The sequence below is a fragment of the Ornithodoros turicata genome, chromosome 2, assembly GCF_037126465.1.
Source record: "Ornithodoros turicata isolate Travis chromosome 2, ASM3712646v1, whole genome shotgun sequence".
Taxonomy (NCBI): domain Eukaryota; kingdom Metazoa; phylum Arthropoda; class Arachnida; order Ixodida; family Argasidae; genus Ornithodoros; species Ornithodoros turicata.
The window spans coordinates 128218950-128232723 of NC_088202.1; the positions used below are offsets into that span (position 1 = coordinate 128218950).

General features: G+C 48.1%; 1 protein-coding gene across 1 annotated transcript in view; it reads right to left on the reverse strand.

Moving 5' to 3' along the window:
* Nucleotides 1–11886, reverse strand: part of LOC135384030 (uncharacterized) — a 52660-nt gene extending 40774 nt beyond the window's left edge. Inside the window, exon 1 of the mRNA XM_064613279.1 lies at nucleotides 11701–11886. Coding sequence (XP_064469349.1) covers nucleotides 11701–11863 — 163 coding nt within the window. The 5' untranslated portion in view covers nucleotides 11864–11886. The remainder of the gene's footprint in view (nucleotides 1–11700) is intronic.
* Between the last annotated feature and the right edge of the window lie 1888 nt (nucleotides 11887–13774).

Sequence of the window (13774 nt, forward strand, 5' to 3'; positions counted from 1 at the left end):
GATAGCGGAGTAACAAGGTACAAGTAATAAAGTGAAGTGCAGTTACTGAATTCGTCTTCGTAGCCTATAGAGTTCTTTTTTTGTTTTTTTCATCATAAGGGTAATTTCTGATGGTTTCCTCCGACGCTGTCACACATACACCGGCACAGTCCCCTTAGAAGTCGCCCCAGGACGCACATTTCTCATCATCGACGGCATCCCGATTTCCCACAGAGAGAACAAAAATGGATATTGACCAGCCTACACGAGTGCCGGTCATCCCGTTCCACACGCTACGAGTAGCAGCCCAGAATTATGAGCACCAGTACAGCAAAGAAAGGCTTGGCAAAAGTTATTAGAGCTGATTATCATGTTTTCATTCTGCGTTAGGCAATTGCTGCTGATAGCCAGGCTCGGCGCGCGATATCTGATGTTCCCTTTCTCGTCTGCCCACGCCTCTTTCCATCTTCCTTCCTCCTCACCTCATACTTTTCTTTCAAGTTGGCTTTCCTACATGTTCTTCTGCTATCAGGCAGATCAGGCATCCCGAGGTGCGTGAGGTACGTATGGATATTGTTTAAAGCGAGCTGCAGGCGGCGCTGGAGAGCTGGGCGTGATTTTCCTACTGCCCAAAGGGCGACGTCATCTGCATACACGGAAAACGACACTTTGCGAGGAATTACTGGTTTTAGGCCGGCCATCACCACGTTAAAGAGTGTCGGGCTGAGAATGGTTCCTTGGGGAACTCCTTGAGGAACAGGATCCTGAGGGCTCTGGCCTTGGGACGTACGGACAGCGACAGTTCGGTCCGTAAGGAAGTCTTGGAGCCAGATGAAGAGCCGACCGGATACTCCAAACGAGCGCAAGGCGTGCAGCACACAAATGTGCGAGACGGTATCATATGCGCGCTTGATGTCGAGGAAAACAGATCGGACGATCCGTCGATGGGCACGAGCATGTTGAGCTGTAGAGACTAGGTCGAGAACTGGATCCATGGAGCTTCGGTGGCGACGAAATCCAGCCATTTTGTGAGGGAACGCACGTTGTTTTTCGAGCCACAAGTCGAGGCGATGCAAAACCATTCTCTCCATCAGTTTCTCTATACAGCATGTCAGGCTCACCGAAGGGTCACGAAAGGAGGATAGGGCATTTGGGGGCTTGCCTGGTTTCAGGATGGGAACAACCAATGCCTCCTTCCATGTATGTGGTAAAAATCCTTGTTGCCAAGACGTATTATACACATGAAGGAGGGCTTGGAGTGACCGCCCGTCAAGGTTTCGTAGGGAGGCATAGGTGATTTTATCGGGTCCAGGGGACGAGCCGGCGTTCACAAGCTTCAACGCTGCCTTTAGCTCGATTGGTGTGAAGTCGCGGTCCATAACTTCCGGGGGACGGGGCCAGTCTTGGTGAAGTTCAGCCGCCAAACTGCATACAAAACTACGGTGTAGTGGCGTGGTCGAGGCAGCCGCCGGAGTCATTAGTACCACACAGAAGTCCGTCGCAAGCCTGTTTTCGTCTACACCCTTAACGATAGCCAAGGCCGCGAGAGGATTCTTTTGAGGGGGCACCTCCTTCAGAGATCAGATCTTCGTGGCCGGATCAAACGGTGAAAGGTGGTTGCAAAACTTACGCTAACGCTTCCTGTTCGACGAGCCGTTCTTTCTGCTCGGCGACTTAATGCTCTAAGGTGGTTAATTGCTGGGGAATGACCGACATGGCCTGTTACCCTTTTAGACACTGAATACCGCGGGTAATTGCTTGAGACAGAGCCTCTGGGGACATACCGATGTGCACAGATGTTCTGCGGCCCGCACGAAAAAGTCTCCAGTTTGTGAAAGAAATCAGTCCAGTAGTGGCTGAGAGGAGCAGTCTGTCGTGCGAAATATATAGAGGAAAACGATCGCTACCTCTAGTGTCGGCGTCCGTAGCGCACGACAAGTGGCGAATTATGTCGGTTGAGCACCACGAGAGGTCCAATACATCAAGTGACGTTGGGGATCGCATGTAAGTGGGCTCGCGGTTGTTCAGCAGGCACATGTTATTATTCTCCATTGCCTCCAACAACCTCCTTCCCCTACCGTCCGTCCTTCGGCTTCCCCAGGCCAAGTGACGTGCATTGAAGTCACCCAGCACAAGCGCCGTGGCTTCCAGAGAACCAAGTAAGCGTTCGAGGTCACTCCACAGGACCTGTACCGCGGGACGGATATAGATACTGACGACCGTTAACAGCATGGGGCCAAGGCGGATCCTGCAGGTGACGTAATCATAAGAGCGATCACAAACTGACCCGATGGGTGCAGCAACGAGGTCATTGCGAACGTATAGCGCTGTTCTGCTCTCAGGGGATTGATGAGATCGACAGATTGTGTATCCATTAACGCGATGTGTACAATCCATGCCGTGTTCGCATATAGCTATGAAAGTGAACTTGTACTGTTGTAGATGTAATTTAAAATCAGGGAGCTTGTTACGCAGGCTTCGAGGATTCCACTGCATTGCCATGGCCTTTCTATACAATGCCGTCATGCTGATGCGAAGATAATGCATCCAGTGCCAGAAACGCTTGAACCTCGGGCAGTTGCGACGCACCAGGAAAAGCAGAGACAATTGCCTTAAGGGCAGCGAGTACCGCTGAGAAGAGTCCCAGAGAAGGCATATCTTCAGAGGCTGATGAGGGTAACTGTCTCCTCGTGCCTGCTGGTTCCGTCACACTGGCGTAAGTGTTTGTAATCTGCCTTGATGGACGAGCAGGCGGTGGGTGACTGCTTGTGATAGGCTTAACCGCGACTGTGTTCAGCGACCCTCGTGCACCTGGTGCAGATCGAGGGGGTAGTGCAAGAAATTCTTGTGCATTTGTACGAGACGGGAGTGTGGCACTACCATCCCTAGGAGCGTCAGACGGAAGTCGTAGGGTCCGGTCTTGGTGCCTTTTGGTGGCGGCGGTCTTGACAGGACATAAAGAAAATGATGCGGGATGGCTGGATTTGCAGTTAGCACACTTTGGCTCTCTTTTATTGTTGCAGTCTGATCTCCGGTGAGGCCCGGCGCAGATGCCACACCGTGTAGAACACGGCACTTTCGTGCAATATGGCCAAATCGTTGGCAGTTATAACACTGTATGGGGCCTTTTATGTACTCTTGGACTGCGAAGGTCTGAAACCCAAGGGCAATTCGGTGGGGAAGACGGATTGTAGGTTCAAAAGTCAGGATAACGCTCCGTAACGGGGTAAACACATCACTGCCATCTTCTGCTATGGAATGCCGAACCTGTCGCCGTGCAGATAAAACCCCTGCGTCTTTAAAGGGACGGTCTCGTACCCCCTGCCCCTTTCATAAAGTGTACCATTCGATTGCCCTTTGTTGAAAATGGAATACTGCTAATTTTCCCGACAAAACACGCCACGGTTATTAAATAACCGAATTAAATTGATAAAGATTGCAGAGCATACCGCGATCTGTGTTGGCAACAATAAGAAGGGCCACGTCGCCCTGCGGATAAGTCCGTGATAGGATACAGAAATCGTCTGCTTTTGCGCGCGCTAGTGCATCGGCGTGAGCAGACGACTTTCAGAAGTTACTGGGCACCGCGGCAACTCTTGTACATTTTCTTTCAGTTCTCAGGTGAAAAACGCACATTCTATGTAATGGCAAGCATGGTGGTTCAGAACAACTATGTTAATCCTCAAATACAAGTTAAAAGTTGCAGAACAACCCCATCCACAATCACAAATCTGAAGTCGCTGGCCATCGGCGCGCGCGGTCGCATTACAGCTCCGACCAAAAATATACGCGCGCTTCCATTACACTCCCCGTTGTACACTGATCATGTTTCCAAATGAAGTGTCGCTGACGACGTACATGGAGAAGGAGTACGTGTTTATTTAAAAACCGTATTAAATACTCGCGGAAAGAAAACACGTGACTTAGCTTCCACGTATCCGATTGTGCGCCACATTATGGGAGACGGCACAGTCAATGCTCGGACTACATTCTCCGCTCGCGGAGGTATATGCCTGAGTGTCCCCGTTTCGAGAGCAAAGGGGATTACTCAACCCAAGGTGCGTCTGCAAGTTGCAATTACCATGACAACGACGACGCACCCGCAGGCCGACGTCATACGTGACGTATGCATGAGAGAGCGCAGCTTTCGTCGTCTGCTCTTACGGCACGTTTCGACAAATTCCTCGAAAACGACTTGGTTATTCCGAATGAAACTTTGACGGTTGTATGTGTACAGTACTCGTGAAACTAGTTTTGGCTAAGTTTCGGAATCGCCCCGGCTGCACGAGACCGTCCCTTTAAGGTAGAGCACGAGGTCGTCGTTCGAATACTCTCTTGGAACATCATATATCTTGCCCATATTTCTGGCGTACGATTGGGGTATTGATGGTATCACCGGAATCCCAGCTAAGCACTTAGCAGACAAAAGGTTGCGGGCAGCTGCTTCGGACCGTACGGAGACGAAGAGAGAACCGTCTCGGTGGAAACGGTGGTGCATAACCTGTTGTTGGGCTAGCAGGCGTATCTCACTAGCGACCGCATTAGGATTCACCTTCCAGAAGGACTAGTCACTAGTTGCTGGTCGAAACAGTATGAGAATACCGCCGGCTCGGTTCTTCCTGTAGGTGACAGTGGTGAACGGGTGATGAAGAGAAGTGGCAAGGTTGCCATCGTTCATCTCATCTGTCTGCTGAGGAGCTGGCGGTACCGAAGTGTCCATGGTGTTATCGGGAACATTCACGATCTGTGGATTATTGGGATCACTAGAGGAAGGGCTCCCTACCCGTTGTCGTTTGGCAGGGCTGACGGGGACCTGTTGACCTGTGGTAAGTGTCATACAGACGTTGGACCTCCCGTCCAGATTACGGCGGGAGGTCCGTGACGGTTAGATTTCTTTTTTCAAAGGCTCTGAAAAAGCCTAAGGGCTGTTCCACTTCACAACGGTTATCGTCGTTGCTCCTTATCGTTGGGGCGCCTCCTTTTCTTCTGTCCTCCATGTATGCGGGTAAACTATCCCTCTCAGACAGTATAGAAGTCCGGCGCGAACTGTGGCCTCAAAATATATAGAAAGCAACCATCTACTTTTAAAGGCCCTGAACATGATGCCTCTGTACTGTGACATCAGAATAACGGCTAGAAACAACCTTAGGTATCTGTAGCTTGCCAGTAGCGACGGTTGATCGCCTTCTCCCATCGCCAACATTCCCTTTTGTCTTTTGGAACACGGGAGACAGATGCTCCCCTCTATCCAAGTGCTATAACACATATTTTTTCACTACACGTTATCCACAACATATATATACCATTTCGTCGCTCAAGAACGATGTAAATCACGAGAAACGCTTGGCGTTAAAACGACCGATCCAGCTTGTTTACCTTCTTCCCTGCTCGCACGTGCTACAATGGGCTTCCCCCCAAAACAGGAGCACCGCCACAGTACCGCGCACGTCACTCCAGTCTCTCCCTCTCCTCTTGTGCGTAGAGGCTCACTTACATGTTATAACCTTACATTACAACTCAGACACACAGCACTCATAGACAGAGCCCGGCTTTTAAAAAGGAACAGCAATACTGCCATGTAAGTGGGACATAGGGCTGTATGGGGATATTGGGAAAAGGCTGAGGGTGATCATACGGAATTCAAGACAGACACAGAGGAGCTCTCAAATTCTTGCTGAGTTCAGCTGCTGTGACAGTTCTGTCTTGTCTGTGCGTAGGCTCATCAGACTTCTTCAACGCCATGTAATTTCGAAACCAACTTACCTGAGAAACTGCGTAGTGCATGTAACCGCTGACTATAGGGCACGGTGGCCCCAGATTTCTCGTTCACATGCTCATATTACGTGCGAGCCATAGTGCAAGTTCGTGCGGACAGAGTACCTGCGACTACGGTCCTTTGGTGCTGTCCCCTTTGTCGTCGTCGAACTAGAGTCACGAAATAAGCTTACTTCGTGACTCTACGTTGAAGGAGGCATGTGCTGTATTCCTTTTCAGCGACTTTTCGAGTCCAAATCGGCCTCAGGTGAACGACCTCGTAACATTCAGATGCAAAATGCTTCCAGCACACACGACTGTTGCCTTGGTAAGCACAGAGCACTCTACCACTTGTTTCGCACCACCAAATCACGCACAAAATCAACCGGTAACTTGGTAGAAACATCTTTGTTGTTAGCTAGCGTACAGCGACACGGCATTGTCACAATTCTCCCTAACAGCGTCTCTCACAAGATGACACCTGACCAAGTTGTGTGTACTGTCTAGCAAAAGGAAAACGATGATGATCAAATTCAGACGAAGGGAACGGTGTTCGTGGTGTTTATATGCAAGGGCGACTCTCCATTTCGCTTTCGGCCTGATGATTGCGACACCGCGAGCAGGGGCCCCATCCTCGTCAAAACTAATCGACCTCGATTACTTTACGTCACAAGATGTAGGACCGGGCTACCACGAAATACTCTGCCTTAAATCCCGCCCGTTTCAATTGAAATTTATACCTAGTTTTCCTTCACAGCCTCTCGGCCCTAATCTCGGACCGTGACCCTACGTCATTTTGACGTAACAAGTACGTAAGACATTAGTTTCAAAGCTGAAAAGTAACGTAGCGAAAAAGGGTCGGTTACTTAGAGCGGCGATGGGTTTTGTGATGGGTCCGCATGTGCATTTCCGTTTATTGCGTTGTATAAAGTCTGTATGTGCTCATCACTACAAAAAATTCATATCTTTCTTCGTTTTTGTTTAATAACGATAGAAAAGCACCGCTAACACCATTTCTCAGCGCCGATCGCGGCATCGTATGCGTGAAAGTAACGAGCTTTTCGAAGCGTCGTCAGAGCCCTCATACAGTCAATGTTATTGCAACATAGCGGTGCACACACACACACACAAAAAAAAAAAATCAACGCTCATTTGCGGTATCATTACAACCCCCAAAGGTCACGAACAAAAGACGCATATTGAAATGCGAATTATAATTTCGCATATCGAGCGCACGAACACACAGAAAAATATAAAAAAAGCTCATAAATAAAGCTCAGGATTTAAAGCACGGACCGATTTCTCATAAACGCGTTTACGGCTCGCGCCACACTGTCCGTTCCAGGGTTACCAGACGCCAAAGCCCTAGCCCGCCAAGTGAAAGCCAGAAAGTAGCCAAAAAACAGCCAAGTCGGATAATTTGAATATAGCCAAAATAGCCAAACACCTTAGAGTCAATTTATTGGTGTATTTATATTAGGTGCGGTCGCAGGTCAGTCTTGCATGCCTTGCAGAAAGCAGAGCTCGATGTTGATAAGGCGGCAAGCCATCCAGCAGGAATATCGAGAGGGACGCCCGTGTAGCGAAAGCAAAATCGGCTGCAGGTCTCAAAAGCCCATACGTAACATAGCAAAACCACTGTGGCATATCAGAATAGTATCAGCTTAATTTACCTTTAAAGTCTGCATCTTCCTCCCATTCCTTTCTCTATTGCCGTGGGTACTTTCCGCACTTCCCCATTACAAATTTGCCACTACGCCTTATTCATAAGTGCTGCCATCTCGTGGCGGCGGGTGGCGGCGGCGCCATGTTTGAGTATTCGGGCGGTCGCGCTATGTGCGATTTTCTGTAGCGGGACCAGCTGGAAAGTCGGGAATCTTGCGATTCAAGCTTTTTAGCATGGCAGGCGAGCAGGAAGAATGCACAGCCGAGCTCACGAAGCTAACGTTATACGAACGTTTCTTTCGGACAACTTCGTTATTGTCTTCTACAACGAGCAACCAGCATCGGACAAGCACGCTCGGCGTAGCTGCAACTTCGTGAAAAAAAATCTCACGTCGAACTGCGGAATTTTGGGGACTCTGTCGCTGTTGTACATACAGGGTGTCCCAGAAAACGTTTCATTGAATTATAATGAAAAAACTACACCACCTAGAGTCATGCGGTCAATGGCATTTGTTCTTACTGTGTTTTTGCCACCTCCTCAAGTGAATGTCGTGTAACGTAAGTTTAATTATGTATTTTTTTTGCGGGCTTAAGTCGGAAATTTGCCTAGTAAAGGTGACTTTTTTACCCCACCAATGTGAAGAGAGTGTCTAATTTAGTCAAATTAATGATAATTGCCAGGGATATTCAGGAGCTATCCCATCGGAAAAAATAGCCGAACATTTCTACGGAGGTCGCACAGAATAGCGCACGATGAATTTTTCAGCGCAATCTTTGTCAGTCCGACGAAAGGAGGTTGGAAACCCAGCCCTCCCCGACATCGCAGAAAGAGATAAAACAGGCACGGCTTATCATGTCCGACTTTCGCTGGGATAATGCTTTCCCTCTCCCAATTTTAGGAACAGTTACTTTTTCTACTATCACTCTGTGAGCTGGCATCGGAACCTCCTTTCGTCGCACTGAGAGCGATTGCGCTCAAAAAGTCATCGCGCGCTATGGTCCGGTGCTCCGAAAAGCATGGTATTCGGCTATTTTTTCCGATGGGATAGCTCGTGAATATCACTGTGAATTATCATGAATTTGAGTGAATTCGGCACGCTCTTCATGTTGGTGGGGTAAAAAAGTGACCTTTACTTGGCAAATTTCCGAGTTCAGTTCGCAAATATTTACATAATTAAACTTGGAATACATGACATTCACATTAGGAGGTGGCAAAAACCTAATAAGAACAAATGCTGTTGACCGCATGATTCTAGGTGGCGTAGTTTTTTTATTATAATTCAATGACACGTTTTCTGGGACACCCTGTATGAATACTCAACTACTTGCCCGAACTTTACAGCAGAGTGTTCTGATGCGGTGTGTTACGCAGTTACGTAGCGGGTCCCTATATGCGCGTTTGTGCAGCATGGAGTGGCGATGGATGATCTTACTACAGGACTCTCTGCTTAGCTGCTGGTCCTGTTCAGTAACGGAATAAAAAAGCATTTGAGCACCTGTGACTAGACACATTTTGTGTACCTTCAGTAAAATATCAGATGTACCATACTCGCACACGTACTTGTTTGGTACCAGTTACCCAACAAAAGGTGACCGGATACATACTTTTTTAGATTGAAGTCATGTGGAGCTGACTGTTCACACAAAGAAAGAGGAAGAGCCCCTTTCTTGGAGACACAGAAAACCAGACTTTCTGTGATGATTTGACGATTTCCTCGCATCATATGCCATTTTCTTTGTGATGAAAAGGCAACGACACATCAGAAGGAGCACATTGCTTTTGCTCTTAAATCTGCTGTGTCGTACTTGGTTATCTGATTGGTACATAGCTCTTTTTCAAAAGCAATTATAGCAACAATGTCCCAAACAGATATGCACCAAGAGAGACAGTGCACAAAGCTCATTTTCCCAATCATCTTCTAAATGCTGGTCTGGCAGCACGCTTCCACTGGAAATGCAACACTCCTGCACATAAATGAAGTCCTCTGTAGCTCGCGTTTAGTATAGACCTACTTCTGAAAGAAGCTGCCGTCCCGTGACTCGCCAAACAACCTCAATCTAAGCATGTTCTGACCGTGAACGTGTCACGTGCCTTTTTAATTATTTTCGAGGCAATAATAGCGAACTGAGGATTTCCCTTATCGGTATTCGAGCCAATATTGCCCTTTTGGGTGCACAGTGGCACGAGCAGTAATGGGGAGTTGCCGGTCAACCTCCCGGGATGCCGCGTTGCTGGCGATAGGCGATGTGGCGAAAACCGAAACCACCGGCAGCTATACTCAAACATGGCGCGCAAACGTAGTCTCCGTCTCCGCACATAGATGGCGCGCACTTATGCATAAGGCGTCTTGCCGGTGTCCGAAACGTGAGTGCCAAGAAAAAATAGAGGGCAGCTGCCCACACGCTTCAGTCTTGTAGCAATGCCAGTTGCCAGCACTACGTGCATAGCGATGCACGCGCACGCGTAGTTCTTGTTTTTCTTTTTTTTATTCTTGTGTTTTGCACTCGCACATCTTCCAGAAAGAGCGAGGGGCCGCTCCAGGCTTCCGAAGTTATTGGCCACACACCGTACACTGGTCGTAACGTGTATTTGATCCTTTGAGTTCGTTGCCTTTCTGGTAGGGCCTTCTTTGTGCAACCTTTAAAGGTACTATAAAGCAGTCGAGGTGCAACCCTATGTTTTGTGTGCCCCGAATTGCGTACGTCCTCAGGAGTAAAATGCCGCAAAATTTTCTCACATAGACGTTATAGTTCCCGAAAAAATACAAATTTAAATCTACTGGCAACACTGCGGCGAAGCAGACCGACGAAACGTCAACTCCGCCAAGTACGGCGGCAAAAATGTCTCATGCGCACGACTCTGGGCCAAACAGCGACGTACGATAGCAGCGCCACGGTGCTGAAACAAGGCCCAGGTATAGACGTTTAGCTACTGAGTGCAAAATTCGGCTTTTGTTTCTTTTCTTTCACACAAATTACACTTTCTCAAAAGGTAGTATTTCAAAATCCTAATAGGAAAGCCATCTGTTTATCGGTCTCCTTGTTTACAGGGTTGCTTGACAAATTGGGGACTTCTCCCCACCAGGCGTCGCCCCGACACTCTTGACTGTGTTTTTATTTACCAATTAAAAATACTTGGAGTAAACTTCTGCGCATATTACTTGTTGCGCTGAACTTTTGAGTCTAGCACTCTCACGTCATGCTGATTGCATAGGTTCGACCTCGACTGCTTTATAGTACCTTTAATCGTCGTAACTTGGTCGGGACCCCCTTTCTTTCTGTATCTCTCTACGAACTGTGGCCTTCAGCAGACAGCAGCTTTGTAGAAACAGAAAAAAGCAAACTATGCCCGGAAAATATTGAAATAGCCCAAAAATAGCCAAATAGCCAAGCTTGAAAATTTCCCGCCAGACGAAACGAAAAGTAGCCAAATTTGGCGGTTTATAGCCAAATCTGGCACCCCTGCGTTCGACCCTTTGCAATGATCCTTCGCGCTTTTAGCGTTTTGTTGCTTGACGTCAGCGCCCATCTTACGGGCACATACTCAATTATAAATGCCAAGTACAATCACGGTGCCACACAAACATTGCCATCTTGCACACCTGTACGTCAAGAAAAATGACAAACAGCAAAAAAGGAAATTACGAGCTTGGTTTTCCGCACATTTTCCACGAAATTCAGTTTTACGCCGGTAGTTTTCTGTTTCCGACACTAAAAAACCGAAGCAACAGTGTGCCCTTCGGATTCTCAGGAGAAAACACCGATAGGGCGGGTCGTTTTCCAAGATAACACGCGGGGCGAATGGTTGATAGAAGATGTCAACCACTTTTAATATTCACGCCTTTTTCGATTGTGCACCAATGACAGAAGAAATTTAAAGTAATCGAGGTAGATTACTTTGACGAGGATAGGGCCCCAAGTCAACAAGCCAAGAAGAGGCAAAATGAAAGTTGGCCGTGACGTCACTGATTTGAGCGGTCGATCCGGCGGCAAACCAAAAAATTGATTTCCCCGTAAATACAGGGTATTTGGCCAAACTATTTTGGAGGTACATTCAGTAGGCACCAACCTTTGTGCCTGATCGCTTTTGTTGTGATCTGTGAGAATTTTCCCTGGAGGTGACCGTCAAGACGCACAACGCTACGAAACTCAACGGAGATGACGGCAAGGAAGTCACTGCTAAACAAGTCCAGTCATACGGGGGAAATGCTTAAGACGAGCGCAGAGCTAGGTAAAATGTAAAAACGCACCAAGACCAGACACATCGGGAACGAGGCCTAAACGCGAGAGCAAATCACTCACCTTTCCTCCAAGGTGACGGAGCCTGTGCATCCGTCGACAGCCGGGATTCAACTGGAACTGGACTGACCCAGGCTCCCACAGCTCCCCATAAAGCCCATAGTTTGAGATAAATCAGGCAACACTGGACATCCAACCAATGAAAATGAACTATGATGGCTACCATTCGGCCAATCAGGAGTCTCTCAGTTTGGCTCGCCTTTCGGCCCGGTACTGGCTACCATCGGCTTTTACTTTTACTGGTTTTCATGCCCGACGCTCGTTATTCCGTATTCCAGAACAACTAGGCAAATTTTTGACAAAATGCACATTTATTTGAAACATCGTACTGATTCAGTAGTCTGACACAAATATTCACCGTGCGTACAGAGTCCAAATCGTTGCGTTCGTTGACCAAGTTCGAACTCGAAAAACACACACAAACTCTACTCCCAGAAGTGAGCGACGCTCACACGAGTCCATGCGATTTCATGGTGAGCATCTCCTTTTGTTGGTTGCAGTGCGAAGGTTTCAACGAAGCGGGCAATGCTTGTCGCACGGACACCGAATCCTGTCTCCGTTGTGACTGCATTTGAAAATGCGACGGCGCTCACAAGTGTTCCTCAGGCGTCAGCTCACAACTGCATTCCAGTTCTGAACTCGAGAGATTGTTCGTACGTAGGATACTTGTGTCGGGAAACATCACAACACGCGCTGAGTCACTCTGACACACTAACAAATCTGGGACTTCTCTTTGAACAATGCCATCATACGGTGGTCGTCGAGACGCCCCCTACCACTTCTCTCCCTTCTCTTCTCGTCCCGCCAGACAGGCAGCCCGCGAAAGAATGCTCTTTTGGAACTTTGCCAACCAATAGCGGAACGCGCAATGTCCTTCGGCCAATGGGTATCAGCTATGATGCCTGACGGAGTAATACCACGTGTTTATAACGTGCAAACATTTTTTTTAGAGCCGCGAAGAGGGGGGAGCTATGGGGCCTGGATTGACCTGGGCTGCGTTCAGCTCGTGAGCACCGTAGCCATCCGCCGGAAGCTCCCGTTAACGCAATGGTCCAGGGAAAAAGGCGGGCGCCCAAACCACGTGATCTCCAGGAGCCACTCACAGGGTCCCCGAGCTGCAGCGCGGGAAAAAAGCTGGTGCCCAGTGCGCATGCGCAGACCGACCTCCTTTCTCAACCTCCTCCCCCTTCTCTCCTCTGGTTTTCCGTCTCTGGTACCGTCCGTACCGTCTCTCCTCTCGTCCACTCTACCCCCCAGCCTCGTCCGTTTGTCTTCGGCGATTGCTGTAGAGCAACGATAATGCTGTCCCAAAGCAGGCAATCAAAACGCGATGGTGTATGACAAATCACGTTTATTTGTGCTCGGGAACTGCCTCGAAAAAGCTACAGTATACAGGGTGTCCACGCTAAGTGTGAACAGATTTCTTAAAAATATATCAATCACTTTTTCCGAGATGAAATGAATTGCAATATAGCATATGCTGAAGGGCACTCCCTAGGGGGGCATTAACAGACTCCTAAGGCAATGTCTTAATTAAGTTTCAGTAATTAACTTTTTAATTATAAAAGCTACGAAGTTGCTCCAATGAGAACATCTGATCTCTCCTGTCACCAGATACCAAAACCGTTTTCAGAACAGAAATCCGTTCGGTAGATCGTCCGCAAAAAATTCATGAAGGAACGCCATTTTTTCTTTATTTGGTTTATTGCGCATCTTTAAAGAAGCGGCTTTCCTTTACCCCCAGTGTGAGAGAGTGAAAGAGCACAGTGCCGCCTCATGCGTCGAAGATTAGCTTTAACTTGCAGAAACAAAACAAAAACACAAATCTATCGGGTGACTCTATCGCGACTGCCCTTATCTTGGGCTGCATTTTCTGTCTCCTTTTAATCTTTTTCCAGGACGCAAGAGGCGATAGTGTGCTCTTTCATCCTCTCGTATTGGGGGCGAAAGAAACACACGTCTCTGGAGATGCGCAATGAATAAAATAAAGAAAAAAAATGGCGTTCCTTCACGAATTTTTTGCGGACGATCTATCGAACGGATTTTTGTTCCGAAAATGGCTTTGGTATCTGGTGAC